General features: G+C 41.5%; 2 protein-coding genes across 4 annotated transcripts in view; one reads left to right on the top strand and one right to left on the bottom strand.

Annotated features, from left to right (window-relative positions):
* rabep1 (rabaptin, RAB GTPase binding effector protein 1) overlaps positions 1–11,426 on the bottom strand; it is a 19,067-nt gene extending 7,641 nt beyond the window's left edge. The window contains exons 1-12 of the mRNA XM_068735002.1: positions 11,300–11,426; positions 8,045–8,173; positions 7,735–7,938; positions 7,248–7,408; positions 6,902–7,021; positions 6,284–6,419; positions 4,688–4,866; positions 4,414–4,524; positions 3,226–3,687; positions 2,423–2,527; positions 2,188–2,304; positions 1,009–1,107 (exon numbers count right to left, since the gene is read on the bottom strand). Coding sequence (XP_068591103.1) covers positions 1,009–1,107; positions 2,188–2,304; positions 2,423–2,527; positions 3,226–3,687; positions 4,414–4,524; positions 4,688–4,866; positions 6,284–6,419; positions 6,902–7,021; positions 7,248–7,408; positions 7,735–7,938; positions 8,045–8,173; positions 11,300–11,345 — 1,869 coding nt within the window. The 5' untranslated portion in view covers positions 11,346–11,426. The remainder of the gene's footprint in view (positions 1–1,008; positions 1,108–2,187; positions 2,305–2,422; positions 2,528–3,225; positions 3,688–4,413; positions 4,525–4,687; positions 4,867–6,283; positions 6,420–6,901; positions 7,022–7,247; positions 7,409–7,734; positions 7,939–8,044; positions 8,174–11,299) is intronic.
* Positions 11,427–12,268: 842 nt separating this feature from the next.
* Positions 12,269–19,573, top strand: LOC137890808 (uncharacterized). 3 transcript variants are annotated; one of them, XM_068735039.1, is made up of 7 exons: positions 12,269–12,456; positions 13,154–13,269; positions 16,163–16,214; positions 17,141–17,217; positions 17,644–17,736; positions 17,927–18,019; positions 18,210–19,573. In XM_068735039.1, the coding sequence occupies exons 2-7, from the start codon at positions 13,161–13,163 to the stop codon at positions 18,434–18,436; spliced, it is 651 nt and encodes a 216-aa protein (XP_068591140.1). In that variant the 5' UTR covers positions 12,269–12,456; positions 13,154–13,160; the 3' UTR covers positions 18,437–19,573. The 3 variants fall into 3 exon arrangements, with proteins under 3 accessions (XP_068591140.1, XP_068591142.1, XP_068591141.1); XM_068735040.1 differs by lacking the exon at positions 12,269–12,456 and adding an exon at positions 12,844–13,061; XM_068735041.1 differs by lacking the exons at positions 12,269–12,456; positions 17,927–18,019 and having other exon boundaries at positions 12,842–13,269.
* The last annotated feature ends 218 nt before the right edge of the window (positions 19,574–19,791 follow it).

The raw sequence follows: 19,791 nt of genomic DNA, 5'->3' as shown, positions 1-19,791 counted from the left end.
AGAGCCGCCATTATGTGTAAACGTTAATGTTGAACGCATGAGTGTTGAGACACGTATTCCTTTAGATTAAAGCCACATGCGGCAACAGGAACGTCTCATTGTTTCTGGTTCGTCTTTGAAGGCCCATCGATGAATCACAGCTGCACATTCATGACTCAAAGTGTTTCTGTCTCGCTCACTTCCTCCTTTTGTTCCCTCACAAAGGTCTGCTAGAAAAACTAAAAGTGCACCGACTTCACTGAGCAATGCGTGAAGTATTTTTTTTTTTTTTGTCTTACGGTTTCTGTTGTGGAGGAGGAGCAATTTTTGGGATATATTTAATGTCATTTTTACAAGAGCAAAAATTTGTGGGAGGAAGAAATAATGTCTTTCCAGAACTGATCCATTATACCTAAAAAAAAAAAACCAGAACATTGTTTATTGTTTAAGTTTAAACCAGACCTGAAACACTCGATTAGCATTAACATACGTTATGCTATGTTCAGATCTTCTGTGTTTTAAATTACTTTTGGACATCCAGAGAGCTCAAAACATTTTTGCACCAACTTTACCAAGCAATACATGAGCCAATTGTGTTTTTAGCTAAATCTTAATGTTAAAACACTTCATCCTCCTTTCATCTTAACACTGTACTTCTCATCTTATTGTATCTTTATAGCTTCCTTTAAATTCAATCTCAGCTAATTTGCAGCGATGCAGATCTGCACGCTCGCGTTGCGGCGGATGACAAACATTTGGACCTATTTAACGAGTGAGAAATGTCGCCACATGTTTGTGGTTGTGAGGAGCAGTGACGTCGTTGCCACAGAGGCAGAGAGACGTGAATCCTAAACGCTAACTAAGGCTGCATTGTGCGATAACGGCGCTGGAGCCCCGCTGTCACCACAAAATAAAAACCCCGATCGGCTTATTTGAAAGGAGCTTAAAAGCCTCGGCAGCAGACTCTGACTCCAAACACGCGCGCGGCTGGCAGGAGGAAGAGCGACGCGGGAGGAAGACGCTGCTCACCATCTGCTGCTGCGTGTTGCTCTTCGCTTCGCTGAAGGCCTGTTGGAGCGAGCTGAGCAGCGTCTCTGACTCCTGGACTCTCTGCATGAAGGCCGACACCTACGACACAGAAAAACAACAAAGAACAGACAAAAAAAAGAAGAAGAAGAAGAAGAAGAAGAAGAAGAAGTCTGCTGTCAATGTGGCGGCGATAGAAAGACCCTCGGAAAAAAAAAAAGCTTTAAGCATCTATTAGAAGTGTAGAAGCAGTATTTAAAAACACGGTTATGTAGACATTTTAAATGTTTATTAACGTCTCTAATGAAGCCTTTAAAAGCAGGAAAAGACAACTTTATGCCACGTTACAATATCCCAAAAAAAAAATCTCATTTTACGATATCGTTAGAATATCCCAATATACTGCCCGGCTCTACTGCTCATAGACGCTGAACAGAATGTTTTAGAAAGCTCTTATCCAAGAGTTCAGAGAGTACGGCGGCCTGTGGTGCATTCTGGGAACAGCGTGGGATTCAGGAGGACTCCATCGCCGCTCGTTACTAGTGGGCGTGTAGAGTCAGACGAGCAGGTTTGGTCAGAAACGCAGTGAAATGCTCCTCATTCAAACAAATATTACATAGTTTTCCTTTTTGTTTCTTTCCGTGGTGCTACTTTATATATATATATATATATATATATATATATATATATATATATATATATATATATATATATATATATATATATATATATATATATATACACGGAGACAAGAGGCTATTTTCAGGAAGTCAACCCATTCACTACCTCTGAAACATGATTGTGCTAAAAGTACTGAACTCCATAGATGTTCTCTGTCTCTACATCTAGGGAGACATCCTGCACACAAAAAAAAAAAAACCCAACAACAGTCATGAATAATAGACCTGATGAACGACAGCCAAGCAGCACGTTTTGCTTCGGAGCGCTGCGTATCTAGAATAAGTGCTCGTAATGCACTTTCAAGGCCGACAGACTCTTCCCGAAAACTAGCACTCCGCCGACACTCAACCAATCAAAGGATCCAGGCAGCTCTCTGTGAGCTCAGAGGTGTCAGCGCTGCTAGAGAGAAGACTCTGGCTCTGCGTCGTCTCACACAGCCGGGCTGTGTTCGTGGGGTTTATGAGACATGAACACTGTAAAAAAAATAATAAAAATCCGAACCTTAGCAACGGTTTCCTCGTTGCCCACTTTGACCGAATCTTCCAAATTCTGTTTCTCGGTCATCGTCCTCTCCAGCTGATCGTTGGCCTGACGAAGCATCACCTGCAGCTTCTTCACCTGGAAGAGACGGACGAGCATCTTCTTTTTAAAAAAAAAAAAAAAAACACACACACCGCCGTACAAAATGCGCACAGCTCTGCTCTCCTCGACGTCAACAAAACAAGAGACGCCAAACCTGATCTCGTGTCTCCGCCTCTTGTCCCTGGATGGCCTGCAGCTGCTTCTCGTAGTTGGAGCACATGTCGCACCGTCGGCCGAGCTTCCTGCCGGCGTTCTTCACCTGGTGACGGAGCGACGACAAAGTCATGAAGCGCCCCCCCAACTGCTTTAATGACGTACAGACCTCGTGCGTGCTCATAGAGTGACGATCAATCAATGCGATTTTTTGGCAGAAGCACCACGAACGCCTCGAGGCGAAAAAGAAAAACAATTCAAGTGGAAAAGCGCTCAACGTCACCAGTGTGACTTTTTTTTTTTGCTGGATACCCGGAAATAAATAACTTCACCAACCGTAGATACAAATGATCTGAACAGAGAGCAGCAGGAGGCAAATGAGTTTGTTTTCATGAATCTAAACCGGTCAAATTATTAAAGCAGCGTTCTCAATTCACAACACCGTCTGATCAGGGCTGACATGTGGTCAGAAGTGCTCGGATGTCAAACTTTTAAGTGGATAAACTGAAAAACAGAGGATCAAATGATTCTGTGAGGTTGGCATTTTGTGTTTTTATATATATATATAATTCTCCTAAAAATATTACTTTAATCTGATATCAGTAAGGAAATTATACTGCAATAAATGCTATGAATCATCTGCAGCTCTGATGTTGAACTGAAGCTTAATTTAAGGCGAGAAAATGTTCCCTGGAGGTAATCGTCCAACTCTACTTAGCGCTGTGTACGTTTAACGTCCACTGAATATTTTTTGGGATTATATTAGTGTTTCTGAACTATAAAAAAAAAAAAACCCTCTTGCACCTCTTGCTGCAGCAGGTTCCACTCGCTGTCGCTGACGAGCCTGTAGCCCGTCGGCGGCAGGAAGGTGTCGGGAGCGTGAGAGATGCTGGAGAGCAGCGACGCCGTCTCCTCCTGCTCGGGCGTCATGGCCTTGATGGCCTTCTCCTGGTCTTTAGTCAGCAGGAAGTGGCTCGCCGTCAGCTTCATGGAGCCGATGGACGACGTCTCGCCGAAGCCGCCGGCGTCCGTCGCGCCGCAGTCGGCCCCCACCAGGGGCCCGAAGTCCGACTCGTCCAGGTGGCCGGCCGACTTGGCCTTGTGGTTGTGTCCGCCGAGGCCCTGCTGCACGGACAGCGAGGAGCCGAGGCTGTCCGTCGACTGGACCCGCCGCAGGTTCTCCTTGTAGGGGTCGGCGGGGCCGCCCGCCACCACGTCGGTGTCTAAAGAGTGCATGGAGCCGTGGCCGCTGTGGTCGGCATGAGGCTGCAAGAGACGGAGACAAAGAAGTCTGTAAATAAAGACCATTGTTGTTCAATTGTTTAGAATATTTGTGTTTATTCTCATGCACACCGAGCCAAATTCCTTGTATGTGCAAAACAAACTGAGCAATAAACACATAAATAAAAAATAAAAAAATCGACATGCTGCATTCAAGCTGACGGTGAGATGTTTTTTTGTTGTTGTTTTTTTTTTTTTTAGGATGGGCAGACACTGGACTTTTTTTTTATTAAACTTCTTTAACCCCAAATATGCTTGAAAAGCAGGTTTACTTAGATAAATATCCCAAAATTACACCATTTATCAGAGCCAGAAGCTGTAAAAACAGACGTTGTCATTTGATTTTGTTAACTTTCCGTCAGTCTTTGAACACATCACGAGTGAGCAACGCTTCACTTCAGGAAAAGCAACAGAACTGAAGCTTTAAAGTTGTGATATTGAATCAAAATCACTCTGTGCTTCATGAAAAGACTCAAGTTAAGTACTTCAAATGTGTACTTTTGTACAGTACTTCAGTAAATATAGTCAGTTCATTTATTTCCACCGTAAAACGCACATTTCACATCATCGGTTAATGGCTGCTGGAGACACAGGAGTGAAGGCTGCCTGTGTGAAGCTCACGTTACTCTGAAGGGAGGATAAAAACGACGTCAGACGATAATGTCTCTCTGAGGGATCCGAACCCCGTATCGCGTTACGTGATGCTCGTACCTCCTCGACGCTCAGCCCGAGGTAATAATCCTCCAGAGGCTCCGTGTTGTCTCCCACATCCTCCTCCTGCTGCTCCTTCACTTGGCTCAGCCGCTCCTTCTCGTCCTCCTCCTTGGATGGAGATGAATAAACAAAAAGAAGAAGGTTTTAATCGTAGATTTGTCACGTTATTGTTTGGTTAGTGACCAGTGATGCATTGTGTGTGTGTGTGTGTGTGTGTGTGTGTGTGTGTGTGTGTGTGTGTGTGTGTGTGTGTGTGTGTGTGTGTGTGTACCTGGTCTTTCTTCTTCATCTCCTCCACCTGGCGGAGCTGTTCTGAGGACAGCACGCTCTCTATCCGCTGCATGTCCCTCATGAGGAGACGCTGCGACTCGAGGAACTGGTCGTTGGCTCTCTGCCACGTGTGTTTCAGCTGGTTGTGCTGCTGCCGCTCCAACTCCAGCTTGTGACAGACTGAGAGCGCAGAGAAGAAAGAAGGAAGGAAAGAAAGAAGGAAGGAAGGAAAGAAGGAAATGTGAAGTGTTAAAGTCCTGCTACTTAAAGTTACTACGAGGAACTTTAATATTGTGTTGATTCTGTTGGTTCCCTGTGGACTAAAGTGGTCTCTAGTGTGTCACCAGAGTCCTTTTAGAAAACCTTCTCATTCTACTGCAGCAGGGTCTGACAGTCTGCTCCTCTCAGTCCTGGTTCTGGTTCTCCCGTTGCCTCTCTTCCCTCCAGCGGGTCCAGTAATACATCCTGGTTCTCCAGCAGAGAGGTGTCGGTGTTTGACTCCCAGAGAGGAGAAGCTCTGCTCCTGGAGGAGGAGGAGAGGCTGCTGATGCTGCTGCCGGGAGCTGAGCTCTCCTCCTCCCTCCGGAGCTCCGAATGCAGGTCCAAGGCTGCAGGTGAAGCCAGATCAGGGTCTGTCCACGGTGGACCGGTCTCTGCTGGAGGATCTGGGTCTGTCCACGGTGGACCGGTCTCTGCTGGAGGATCTGGGTCTGTCCACGGTGGACCGGTCTCTGCTGGAGGATCTGGGTCTGTCCACGTCGGACCGGTCTCTGCTGGAGGATCTGGGTCTGTCCGCGGTGGACCGGTCTCTGCTGGAGGATCTGGGTCTGTCCGCGGTGGACCGGTCTCTGCTGGAGGATCCGGGTCTGTCCACGGTGGACCGGTCTCTGCTGGAGGATCTGGGTCTGTCCACGCTGGACCGGTCTCTGCTGGAGGATCTGGGTCTGTCCGCGGTGGACCGGTCTCTGCTGAAGGATCTGGGTCTGTCCGCGTTGGACCGGTCTCTCTGCTGGAGGATCTGGGTCTGTCCGCGGTGGACCGGTCTCTCTGCTGAAGGATCTGGGTCTGTCCGCGTTGGACCAGTCTCTCTGCTGGAGGATCTGGGTCTGTCCACGGTGGACCAGGTCTCTGCTGGACTCTGAGCTGAAGGAGGTTCTGCATGAGTCCATCCGGTTTCACCAGAATCCAACCCGGTGGCTCCGATGACATCATTAAGAACAGCTCTATAGAAACAGACCATCTTCTCTGGTGGTCTCTGTACTGATGGAGGTCTGATAGAGGACCAGGACCACACTGAGACTGGTTCAGTTTAAAGTTCCTCATAGCAACTTTAAGCTTTTAACTAATTTACATATAGTTTAAGTACAGTAGAGTAAATGTACTTTGGTACTTCCCACACACACACACATTGAGTCACATCTCAGTGACTTCTAGTAACTTAAATACATATCTTTGAGTCATCTCACTGATCTTTGAACGAGACTCCGTGTTCCCGTGAAGTCCTCCTCTCTCGTCACCCTGTGCAGCCGTTACGTTCCCTCTCCAGGTCAAAGCGGACTTTCATTCATAAATAACATAATGAAGCAGAACCGAGTACCTTCATGGAGCTCTTTCCGTAGCTTCTCTGCATCTTCCTGCAGGACGGACTTCTGAGTGTTCAACACGGCGACGTACATCTCCAGGTCCGTACGACACGACTTCTCCGCCTCCAGGACGTGGTTCAGCTCCTTCACCTGGAGAAGAGTTAATATAATATATGTATAGAATAGTTATTAGAAGGGTTACTGTGGCTGCAGAAGGAGAGACAGGAAGCTGCATTGTTTCATATTCTGGCAGCAGAACACACGTTGACATATCGTCGATCTTCTAAAGTTATTTTTTTCGCATCTGTTGGGAGTTTGGAGATGAATATAAGTCCAATATTCAGTCTCCTGTCAGCTCTTCAGGGAAATGATCTCGACTCTTTTAGCTGCTAAACGCTCCACTTTCTTCTCCGGCTCGCTGCTGACGGCGTCTGTCTGCCGGCGGCGTACGATGTTTTGTTTTTTTTATTATTTATGTATATATATATATAAAAAAACGAGGGACGCTGCGGAGCGTAAAGAGAGATCAGTTCTCCTCAAGCTCGTTGTTTCTGTGGCGTTATCCCGACGCGCCGCTCCTTCGACGCGTAACCGTCGGACCAACGCGGAGGTACGAGGAGCTGCCGACTCACCTTGGAGGCCTCCAGCTCCCTCACCCGGTCCTCGGCCGTCGTCAGTTTGGATTTCAGGGCTGCGATCTCGCGCTCCATGGGCATCACCACCGAGCGCAGCTTCTCCGCGTCCTCCTGCGCCTTTAAAAAGGGGTTCAAACACTCGTTACAGCGAGGCAACGAGTCACGGATTTGTATGGAAACTGCATTTTAATTTCTAGATGTTCTCCGTTTCAAACTGAAAAAGGGGGATTTTGTACTGGGGCTTAAAAAAAAAAAAAGTTAGAAGAGTAAGTAGTAATCGATTAGTTATCTTACGTCAGTATCTATGTACATCTATAAATACACAAAGTCAAAGTACGCCTACTTTCTTCATTTCGTCCTCCAGGTTCTCCTCCTCCTGGCCCTCGGTGAGGCGGCGCCTCAGCTCGGCCAGCTCCCTCTCCACGGCCTCCCGGTACTGGTTCCACTGGGCTCGCTCCTGGTCCATGCGCTGGTGGAACTGGACCTCGTACTCGCACACGGTCTCTGGTCGGACGGCGAAAGACAGAGAGAGAAGGGAGGAACGCAGAAAATGAAAACGGCGAGACTCTTTGGAAATTACCAAAATTTGTTTCATTCGCGATGGAGAGGAGGAGGGGCTTATCTCCTCCACCATTTCTGCTTAGCACGTGTTGTGGAAGTCCCAGACATCCCGGGAAACTGAACGCCTTCTTGTCTGGAGGAGCTCCGTGGATTTCATGGAGGTGTATTCACTGCGTCCAGCTGCTTTACTACAGCAGTATGAACCCAAAAAAATAGGTAAACGCTCGCGTCTCTGCGTTGACTTTGTGTGTAATCTCCCCGGTTCTTACCTTTCATGATGGCCTGCAGCGAGGCCACCTCCTCCTGCCACTGGCTGCGGACCTGGTCGACGGCTTCCTGCCTGGTGTTCTCCGACAAGGTGGCGACGGTCTTGATGGTCTCCATCTCGCTCCGGGCCTGAGACAGCTGGTCCAGGACGGAGCTCAGCTCGAGCTGGGCGCCCTCCAGCACCACGTTCTGCCTCTTCAGCTCCTCTGGAGGAGGGGGGGGGGGGGGGGGGTGAAAGGAAGGAGGAGGTGAAGGTGAAGCAGCGGCGTTATATCGTCCGTGTTTCAGGGTGAACGGAGGCGGGGTCCTCACCTTCCTTGGACACGTAGAGCTCTTTGAACTTGGCTCGCTTCTGGTTGAACTCGGCCTCCAGCTGCTGCTTGAGTTTGATGAACTCGGCCCGCTCCTGCTCCAGAGCGGCCACTCGCTGCTGGAGCACCTCTGGATGACGGAGAAGATTAAGACATTTTAAACAAAAAAACACACACACACACACACACACACACACACACACACACACACACTCACAGGGCGAATTATTCAGGTTCTGGTTCCAGCTTCTCAAATGTGATGGATTTGCTTCTTCTTCTTCTTCTTCTATGGTTGTAAATATTTATGAGTGATAGATGAATTTTTTTTTTGGGGACAAAACAAGATGATTTGAAGACGTGAGCTTCGGCTCCGGGACATTTTTCACTTCAGTCTAATTAATAGACCAAACGAATAACGAAGAAAATAACTCATCGATAACAGAAATAATCCTTATTTTATTTACTCGATTCAAAGAGAAAAACAATGATTGAAGGGCGATTTATTGTGATGCATATGCAGCATATGTTTGATCACTTTTATATCATAACATGAATATTACACATGAGATTAAATATCCTGGATTGTATTGATTGTAACATTGTGATATTGCTTATTTTCGTTACAGCTTCCCTCTTCTGGAAATCCTCTCATGACACGTGGACCAACTGCACTCCCAAATGAAAGAAACCAACGTCGCCACGGTTACCGACTGTTTTCAAAGCTGCACTGTCTCAATTACGTTTAATCTAAATTACAATTTGGTCTACTTGCAAATTTATATTCGCAAGGAGGAGCAATATTTGTGTCAAAATATAATTTGAAATGAAATATTATTTTATGTGCCGCCCACACGTCATCATATTCCACTGACTCAACAGACAGCTTCGTTTGGTACAGACGCCACACATGACACCATTTTAATATGCTTTTCAATGAAAATAATAATCGCAAAAATCACTCAAAAATCACTGCAATTAGATATTCTTTCAAAATCCTTTCTATTCATTGTTCCTTAAACATAAAGTTCCCCTCTAAAGCGACACAAGTACCTCGAGAATGCTGTTGTCCTCTAAGACAGAGTTACACATTAATACAACGAAAGAATCAAGAATCAAAAAACAATCACTCGAATGATCCAATAGTTACCTAAAGGAATCCAGAGTTATGTTTACAGACGTAAGGAGATCGGTTCACTCTCGTGTTGAATGATAAGTATTGTATAATATAGAATAAGAAGCACGTTCTCTGTAGAGTCCACACTTGGAATTACGAATGCAGGATCAGGTTATTTCATATTCTTCTCAAACAAACGGTCTTCCAAACTGGCTTGAAGTCACATGTGTTATTGTTTTATTGTTTCCTGCATCCAGCGCTGCTCTACATCTCGTCTTTTTTCCTTTCTTAGCCAAGAAGCAGAGACTCAACTCCGCCACGCCGATCATGTGACAGCTGAACCGACTCTTAAGGCGGGAATTCCTTCACCGCATAATCTCAACACGGATTCACGGATTGTCGGCTTCTCGGTGGATTTATGCAGATCCGTGAGCTCTTCAGCAACTCAAAAAACGCAGAGAACTCAAGCATTTGCTTCTAAGAGCGCACAAAGAGAACCATGTAGACAAAGTCAGCAATTATTAACCGAACAACAATCAAGTCACTGAAGATGCAAATTCAGAGGAAGCTCAAAGTCACTCCACTGTTCAGCCGTCACATGTTAACATCTAGAATCTGTTAGTAAAAGCAGCCCAGGAAACAAAAGCATAAAGAGGCTTTAGAGGAGAACGTAAACATATTTAACAGTGTAGTGGATGGAGGCCCGACTGTCCCTCTGAGCACTGAGGCGATTATTATACGCAATAAAAGAAAAGACTGCGTGCTATAAACCCGACACTTACTGCCTCACCGCCTCATAAAGAAGAGCAGCTTCTAATTACTTTATGGTTAGTTTCACCTTTCACACAGAACGGCACAAGTATATATATAGATATATATATAGATATATATATATATATATATATATATATATATATATATATATATATATATATATATAGATATAGATATATATATATAGATAGAAGTCAAAGACAGATAACTGCAGGAGAAACAGGAAAGAAAAACAAAAAAACCTTCCCTAGTTATCCAAACATACAACATTAGTAGCAATCTGTCAGATAATCTTACATTTTCATTTTTAAATTGAACAATCAGAGTGTTTATAGCCAATCTATGAAGCTCAATAACCAAAAACATCCTCATAACCTGTATTACACTATAATAAAACCATTAACCTGTTAACCAAATACTGATTGAAATCACACACCGACACTCTCTAGGACAAAACTTGATCAAATGATTAAACGGAGGAATTGTTTCTGAAAATGTTTAAAGCCTGAAACTAATGAACATAGACTGACTGCCAGAGAGACAGAGATCAAAAAGCCACCTGTCAATCACATTATTGGGTTCTCTCGTGTTTCCATAAGCTGAGAGATGAAAATGTGATTCATTTCAATCCCAAATGATGCATATGGAAAACTATGTGTCGCTAAAGCCAGAGTTAAGTGTGGGAAGTGAAACCTATGAACACAAACAATAATATTTTTAGCCTACATATAAACACCTGCCATAATTATGCAGAATTCCTATACCTGCAAGTCGTAGCAGTGACTGCAACGGTTCTACACAATAACATACAAACCTACAAAAAACCTATAAACCTACAGCACAGATTCTCCTGCAGGACCCCAAGACGGTCCCCGGACCCCTGTTTGAGAACCCTCCTGCAGGATCACCCTCCTCCTGTATTATGGTCCAACCTCCTGAGAGTGCAGGCCACACACAGCACATCCTAAGGGACCGATATAATCCATAGGATCCATATTAAAGAGGCCGAGCGTTAGAGCATATTAGTCCAGACTAGCTTTAGCTAACAGCTAACCAGCTGTAGTGGTAAAGACAACGTTAGCTTGGTTAGTTATTATATATTAGGACGCAATACCACAGCTGCTATGGACAGTATAGCTTCAGTAAACTGCCCACAAACTAGTTCCAAGTCTACATGTAAATGCACCAACTGCGTAGTGTTTATATGTTCCAAAACAAGCCAGTGACACGTCGCCCATGATGATGCTAACTGAGCTAAGCTAATGTTGTCATGGATGCACAGAGCGGGCCGCTGCTGGCTTCGGTGCTCGCAAAGCTCTCAACAACACACAAAAACAAACAGACAAACCACACACTCAACACGTTTACCGTCATGTTGGGACGACAGAGGAGGTCCCGAGGCCTGCTCGGCCATGTTTTGGGGGGTTTTGAAGCAATTACCAGGGCAGTTAAGGGATAAGCGCTAGGAGTGTCCAAGAAAACAGGCTAACATCACAACTAGTGGTCAAGCTACCGAGAGAGTGCGTGAAGAGTGCGTGTTCCGGTGAGACCTTCAAAATAAAACCGTCACAGCTGGACAACGCCCCATTTGAGTCGTAACGTTTACGATAAAAAAAAACGAATAGCATAACAGATAAGTTAATTTTAATAACTTGTTTAGCAATGCTACCGTTGTACAACCACGTACTTATAATGTTTTTTTTCAAGAATTACATTTTGTTTGCGCTAATAGTTTGATGGCAAACTGCCCATTTTCTATTGACTAAATTTAGCTAGCTTGCGTGATTCCGGTTTTACCTTTCAAAATAAAATCATTTACGCTTATTTATTTTTTTCATTATGGTATCAAGTTCCACATTAAAATATAGGTTCTCTCTTTTTGATAAAAAAAAAAAAAAAAAAAAAAAAAAAAACATTAAAATAATTTAAAAAGCCTTAAATCTACTTGCCAAAGTTGTCATGGTTATAAAACGAATGTAACATGAGGCTGATTTAAGAGGAACTGAAAATATAAAGAGACTCGGAAATGTATGCGATGCTCTGGCTTTGGCATAAGCTCTCACAAGACATTGACATCACTGCATATTCTCAACGGGAAATTTGTGCATAAAATATTGGTTTTCACATCTTTAACATCACAGAGACTGAGGAGTATAATTTCCCACAAAAACATCAAACTTCAAGTCTTCACACAGATATATAAATGTGCCATGCTTGTTTGATTCTCCTAGAGAGAGAGACACACACACACACACACACACACACACACACACACACACACACACACACACACCTACACACACATGATGTAGTCACTGGAGCATGGCAGAGCAGAGGGTGGGGAGGGGACATTCCAGTCTCAGCCTTCAAATTTCTTTAGTTAACTAAGAAAATTTGAAACTGCCATGCAAATACAACACATGATGACACATTGTCATATCTCGCCATCCGCTTTTATCATCAATTTCTTGAGACGTTTCAACCCACTTTAACGGCCCTGAAGACATCAGCTGTTCACTGAAAAGGTAAGGAACATTCTGAGTATTTGGAATGAAGAAGTTGATGTTCGATAAAATAACATTTTGGACTTGAATGAACCCTAAAAACCCAGGCCTATGACCAAATTGTTCATAATAAATATAGGTGTGTTGTTGTTAAAGATAACACTTTTATGTGCATCTATGTGTGATGAAATATCACACTAATCCAGCGACACTTGGTTCTGAAGCAGCAGCATTTGTCAGACTTGTTGGCAGGAAGCTGTTGTAAAGAGGATATGGAGGCGTGCAGATAAACAAAACAAAAAAGAGCATTTATTTCAATCTGTTCATGTTGATAAGGGAACATAAATACATCTCTTTTAAGCTGACATACACAATTAAGTTGAAAAAAATGAGGTCGTGTCAAGTACAGGCACAGATGCCTCAGCCGAACAAAAGCTTTTGTTCACATTTTTGAGAGACTTCTTCACAAGAAAAAAAGTCCCTAGAGTTGGCTAAGAGGCTTGTTTGATTCTCAGAGCACGAACGTAAACATCAAAATAACCTTAAGACTTAGTCAACGTACAAAAAGGGGAAGTGGTGAATGGTCTTCTTTCCGATCCTCACTTCTGTATACTGAAAAGCAACAGGTCAGATGTCTTGGTGTTGGGAATAATCTGTTTTCTGACAGCTTTAAACCTGATTTTCTTTTTTAATCTTCTTTTGTCGTTGTGTCGAGCAGAGCACCCATGGATTTTTTTTCCAAATTCTTGGTATTGGTGATCATTGTGATTATTTTTGCGTGCCTTGTGATCAGCCTCATCTTCATCTTCATCAACAAGTGCTTATCAAGAGCAGGTAGGTCGAACCTCTGCCCACACACATCTATAGTTTGAACTTGGCAACATGTTTGCTTCTTTTTCCTGTTCTGACGCACATTTCTTCTTTTCCTCTTATTTTGAAATCAACGCTATGGATGCATTAAGGAAAGTCAAGTGGTAAAACATTTAATTCATGTTTAATACATGTTTTCCCAACTCAACAGGGTCGTTTTTTTGTATTTGAAACACTATTTAGACCGTCAAAGGGAAAGAGAATGTAAATATAACATGAACTACTTTGTTATGGGAGTGTGTTTTCCTGTGGGGACATTTTTAATAATGACCTCAGTATGAATAAAATCACACCATTAGCCAATATGGTATTTATCTTATATGACTTTATACAGACAAATAATGCTCCAGCATGTATTTAACTGTGCTGGAAGAAGTATTCAGATACTTTGAAGTACTTGAAAATACTCCACTACAAGTAGTGTCCTGCATTCAAAAACCTAATGTGAGTATTATCAGCAAAGTCAACTTTAAGTATGAAATATGAAATGTTCACTGTCAGTTTCTGGATTAATATTACTGCTGCATTGATATGTATGTTGAATATTACTGCTGAAGATGTTTTTAACTCTTTTATATAAATGCATCATATTTTATAAGATCATCAAATGTTTGTAGCGTCTCTGTCCTGTGAGAACCACGTATCGCTAAAAAGAACAAGCTTTGCGATGATGCATTTTCCAGGTGATCCCAGAGGCTTTTCAAAGAGTTTATTTACCTTAAGAAGTACAATATTTACTGTAGTAGAAGTACACAATAGGCACATGCACAACACATGATGTATATAGTACAAAATGTGCATTATAAGACAAGAAGAACTGAATAAACGGTAAACAATTGATCGTATTTTCCCCATCGAAATAGAAGGTATTTACAGCCAGACTTTGTTTACGTGGCTCAACGACCAGCGTTTATCAGTGACAGCTGCCCACAATAAGTGCTTATTTTCCAGTATAGTCATTGTGTGATGGTGGACAGTGTGGTATCTCAGAGTGAGACGAGAGTGATAAACTGTTAATAAGCTGCACAAACCAGCATAATCATAATCCTCAATGGCATATGTTGGTGGGAAGTGAAACACAAGTGATTAGGTGACATGAGCCAGTAGCGTGGTGGAAGAAATACTCAGATCCTTTACTTAAAAGTGACATGAAACTGTAAAAGTTGCAATACTGTAATATTAAAATGTAAAATTTTAGGTCAAGGTCCTGCATTGAAAAAGTATATGAAAGTATTATCATCATCAAAATTATAAGTATGAGTTTAAAGTTGAAAAATGGTCCCTGTGAGTGTTTAGCTGTAGTAATAGAATAGGAGTAGAAAGAACATTCCCATTCAAATCAACGTAGCAGGACGGTCAGAGCAGCGGCCATTTTAGTGTGTACCATTGCCATTACGACCGTTGTAACGGGCTAACTTCTGTACAAACTAAACCGACTTATGGCTTATAAAACGAGCAGTAGAGTAGTAACGTTACGAAGCGTAAAGAGTAAATAAATTAAATTAAACGACTTAATGCTTCATACAAACACTTTTTTCACAGCCAGCACTAGCCACTAGCTAGTTATATGCTAGTTCACTAGCTCATTCCGCCATGCTTAAATGCTACACTAGTACAAGCAATCTAACTAGCCAGCTGTACGCTAGTTAGCTAGCTTGCTCATTCTGCCATGCTTAAATGCTACATTAATACACTCTCGCTAGCTAGCTAGCTGTACGCTAGTTAGGCAGCTTGCGTATTATCCCATGTTTCACCATAACAGCTAACAACAATCGCCATTTTCTTTTGCAGTAATCAAATGAAACAGTTCAATGTCCATTCTACACTATTCTATTACTATGGATTTAGCATTAGCATTTTAGCGATTGACTGTTGTAGTTGGAAATAATTTTGACGGGTTTTTTGGATGGTTTTATCTCTTTATAAATGTTGTATATGAAATCCTAATATATAATGTAACTAATGCTGTGAAAACTGTAGTGAAGTAAAAAGTACTAAGTCAATATTTCCCTCCGAGTTGTAGAAGCATGAAGTAGCATAAACTGGAAATTCTGGAGTCAATGTATTTGTCACTAGAAGAAGGGTTCCATACCATCAGTCTCTTTTCAATCTGATTATTAGGCCTTTATGGTCACACGGAATTTACAATAAATGTTGAATTTACAGTAAAAACAAGTGAACTACCTGTTTTTATTTACTGAAAAACCAATATCCTGTATTACCACGAATGAAAAGCCGAAACAGGAAGAGAAACCAAACCCGAAACCCACTGGCATCATGACTATGAAAGTATTACTCTGAGGGGTTTGCTGCAAAGCCGAAAAAGAAAAACTATTATAATTGTATGAATTGCTATTATTAGTGGAGCCTTCTGGATTTGATTAGCTTAGATGAAACTTTAATGATCCTTGAGGGAAACTGGGCTGCAGCGACAGAGAGAGCAGCTCAGTGATGGTTTAGGTTGAGCACAAACACAGAAGAAATAAAGGAAACAAAATATGAACTCATAATCACAAGTAAAAGCACATATAGATACAAAAGAGGATTATGAAAACATGAATACTGTTTGTATATAAATCTAGATATAAACATGATTTAATGTGCAAATGTTTATTGTTAAGTTTTCGGATGATTATGTCCTACTTAGAGCTGAAAGCAAATAAAGAACCTTATATTAACAAATCCTGTTTATTTTTGTCCTCATTTCTAACAACGTAATCCTGCATTCCCAAAAATAACAACCCTCTGTTTTTCATAATGTTTAAAGATTTGACAAACCTTTTGACTTTTTATTTTAGACTTTTCTTTTTCCTGAATTGCTTAAATTTAACGGCACTCTCTTTTTGTTTTTCCAAAGGAAAACACAGAATCATGCAGTTTCCCAGAGAATCTTCGGACTTCACTGCCAAGTATGAATATTCACTCTTTTTCTCACATTTTATGTTGTAGACGTTCAACCTAAATGTACTGTATAAAGGAAAAGCATCACATTTAAGGAGATGCATGTATTCACTTTGTTTGCCGAGCATTAGATGAGAAGATTGATGCTTAACGTATATTTGTCAGTTCAATATGAAGTGGTTTGCTTAGCTTAGCAAAAAGAAAAAATCTGTGAAAGATTCCACCCAGTGCCCCAAATGAGAAGCTCTACAGAGAACCCTTCTATGGCATAATGGTTCCAACCTGAACCCTCTTTGGAAGTTCAATCCAGAACCTTTCCTCCTTTTTAGGGTGCCACCAAGAGCCCACCCGGGGGGTTCTCCTGAGAACCTTTTTATATTCCAGGGATTTAATCTAGAACTAATTCAAGGAGTTCTAACGAAAACCCTTTTATATTTCAAGGTTTTCATCTAGAAAAACCCAGGGGTTCTATCAAGGCACCCATTTATATTCCAAGGGTTTCATCAAGAACCCAACCCAGAGATTCTACTAAGAACCTTTTAATATTGTAAGGGTTTCTTCGAGAATCCACACAAGGGGTTCTACCGAAAACCCTTTAATATTCCAACGATTTAATCTCTAACCCTACATCAAGGCTTCGCAATTACAGTTTTTGGGTGTGTGGGCTGGGAGGATCTTTTAACTCCCACGCTTTCAACAGTCAGAACTCTTTCTTCAAAACAGGGTTCTTCAGAAGTAAATGGTTCTGGGTAGAACCTCAGCCCTTCAAGAACAACCCGTTGGAACCCTTAACTCTAAGTTTCTAGCTTCATATTAAAGGACATATATGTGAATTGTATCAATCTTCTCATCTAACTCTTGGCAAAAAAAGGGTTTTAGATTTTACACACTGAACTGCAAAACATTCAAACATTTCTTCTTCTTGATTTCTCAGGATTAACCAATACCAGGAGAGAAACTTTGACGCCAAGACCCCACCTTTACCTTCTCGGTCACAGTTTTTCACAGCAGGCAAGATACAAAACACAAAACAGGGGTACACTGTCAGACACTGCTGCAGTAAATTGAGGTTTTCTAAAGGGACTCTGGTGCTCGGAAACACTACCAACTTTGTCCACAGGGACCGCCAAAATCAACTAAATGAAAGTTCCTTGTAGTAACTTTAAGTATGATTTTGAGTACTTCTTCCAAGGGATGTGTGAAATAGTTTTAGCCATATATGAAGTATTTATATAACTATTATATAAATAGACTCAAATATATTTTAGAGTCAATTCACGTAAATGGATTTTTCGTATCTAGTCTTCAATAAAATATCTTTAAAATAATATATCTATTATTGCTGCAATCTGCCATCAAACTGTTACACTTTTATATTGTAACTCCATAAATGTAGTGATAATAAACTCTGCCTTGATGCGAATTTTGTTGTTTCAGAGGCCCAAAGCTATGAGAACCTGGCCGAGGAGCAGAACATTTCCGACTACGAGCAGGACAAGCAGTGTGACTATGTGAAGTTGGAGGATGGAGGTGAGACGCTTTCTCTTCCTCCAGAGTACCAGGATCCAGATCCAGCAGCGGACAACGCCTCCAAATGAAATATCTTTAAAATAATATGTCTGTTATTGCAATCTGCCATCAAACTGTTACACTTTTATATTGTACCTCCATAAATGTAGTGATAATAAACTCTGCCTTAATGTGAAATTTGTTGTTTCAGTGGCCCAAAGCTATGAGAACCTGGCTGAGGAGCAGAACTTTTCCGACTATGAGCAGGACAAGCAGCGTGACTGTGTGAAGTTGGAGGATGGAGGTGAGACGCTTCCTCTTCCTCCAGAGTACCAGGATCCAGATCCAGCAGCGGACAACGCCTCCAAATGAAATATCTTTAAAATAATATGTCTGTTATTGCAATCTGCCATCAAACTGTTACACTTTTATATTGTACCTCCATAAATGTAGTGATAATAAACTCTGGCTTAAAGTGAAATTTGTTGTTTCAGTGGCCCAAAGCTATGAGAACCTGGCCGAGGAGCAGAACTTTTCCGACTACGAGCAGGACAAGCAGCGTGACTGTGTGAAGTTGGAGGATGGAGGTGAGACGCTTCCTCTTCCTCCAGAGTACCAGGATCCAGATCCAGCAGAGGACAACGCCTCGACGGAGGACTACGACGACATCGGAGGTGAAGACGAAAACGAGGGCGAAGAGGACTACGACGATGTGGGTTAAGAGGACAAGACGACAGGAGAGAGATTAATTAACAAAAGACACCTTTGACTCTAATATCTGGATCCTGCTGAGCAGAGAGATCAGAACGAAGTTACTTTTTGATATTATTCATAAAAAATAAAAAGTTATCTGTATTTTATGTGTATTTTTAAGTAAAAAGAAAAGCACTGAAGAGGCGGAAAATGTAAGCGGTCAGACAACAGGGCAGAAAGGTTTGATTCTTATAACTTTAAACAACATTACAGGCTTTAAGTTATCTAAGTGGTCGTTCTGAACAAATCAACAAGCAGTTATTTGACATATCTTTCATAGTTTCAATATTTGTTAATTATTGACAAAATGTGCGACTAACTGATCAGACAGAGGTTATCAAAAATAAAATTATCCTTTTTATGTTTCTGATTTAAAGCCAAATATTTAAATCTGGATAACTATTTGGATTTTTTTTTGTTGAATACCATTTAAAGAAGTAATTTGATATTGTTTAAAGTATTAGAATTATTATTATTATTTGCTTTTGTGCCGGGAGTTATTTAAGAATATTGATACCACTTTGACATGTTTGTGCAAATTATGAAGTTAATGAGACGGGAGGCAATTAGCTTAGCTTAGTTTATCTTAGCTTAGCTTAGCTTAGCTTAGTTTAGTTTATTTTAGCTTAGCTTAGTTTAGCTTAGTTTAGTTTATCTTAGCTTAGCTTAGCTTAGCTTAGTTTAGTTTATTTTAGCTTAGCTTAGTTTAGCTTAGTTTAGTTTATCTTAGCTTTGCTTATCTTAGCTTAGTTTATCTTAGCTTCGCTTAGCTTAGCTTAGTTTATCTTAGCTTAGTTTAGCAAAAAGACGGAAAGCCGTGGGAACCAGCTAGCCTGGCTTGGTCTAACTTGTTAATTGTAATTCTTTAATCCATTCACAAACAGAGATGTAAAAGAGGATTTTCAACCTTGAGATTCTTATTTTTCATTATTTAAAATATATAAATTTCCATTGTTGTTCATTTTTGTTAAAAACGTCACACATGTTGCATTGGCTGACAAGTTCCTTCTTAACAACTAACAAAAGTACTGTTGATTATTTTGACTCCTGTGTATTAATCTGCCTTTGAAAATCGTCCCCAATAAATGCACAACTTCTTTCTGTTTGAGTGCCGTTTGTTGAAAACTACAGTGCCTTTTTCTTGCCTTTTTTAATATTAATCTATATTTTTGTAACACGTAGTTTATTAAAAATCTTCAGAAGGAACAAAAAGCCACAAAGTAACAGACAAATACATTTTGGGTTTTAAATGTTTTCATGGCATTTGTTGACTTAACAAAAATGTATCTTAATCACTGTAATGTCAGTTTACAGAATTAAATA

Source organism: Cebidichthys violaceus, unplaced genomic scaffold, assembly GCF_023349555.1.
Source record: "Cebidichthys violaceus isolate CVI_PGR_0920_01 unplaced genomic scaffold, fCebVio1.0.p SCAF_69, whole genome shotgun sequence".
In the NCBI taxonomy this organism is placed as follows: Eukaryota; Metazoa; Chordata; class Actinopteri; order Perciformes; family Stichaeidae; genus Cebidichthys; species Cebidichthys violaceus.
Note: the sequence above shows the minus strand (reverse complement) of the source record. Positions and strands in the feature narration are given on the sequence as shown.

Coding starts and splice junctions, on each gene's coding strand:
- LOC137890808 (XM_068735039.1), top strand. CDS start 13,161: ATGGATTTTTTTTCCAAATTCTTGGTATTGGTGATCATTGTGATTATT. Junction 17,737..17,926: donor TGTGAAGTTGGAGGATGGAG/GTGAGACGCTTT, acceptor TTGTTGTTTCAG/TGGCCCAAAGCTATGAGAAC. Junction 18,020..18,209: donor TGTGAAGTTGGAGGATGGAG/GTGAGACGCTTC, acceptor TTGTTGTTTCAG/TGGCCCAAAGCTATGAGAAC.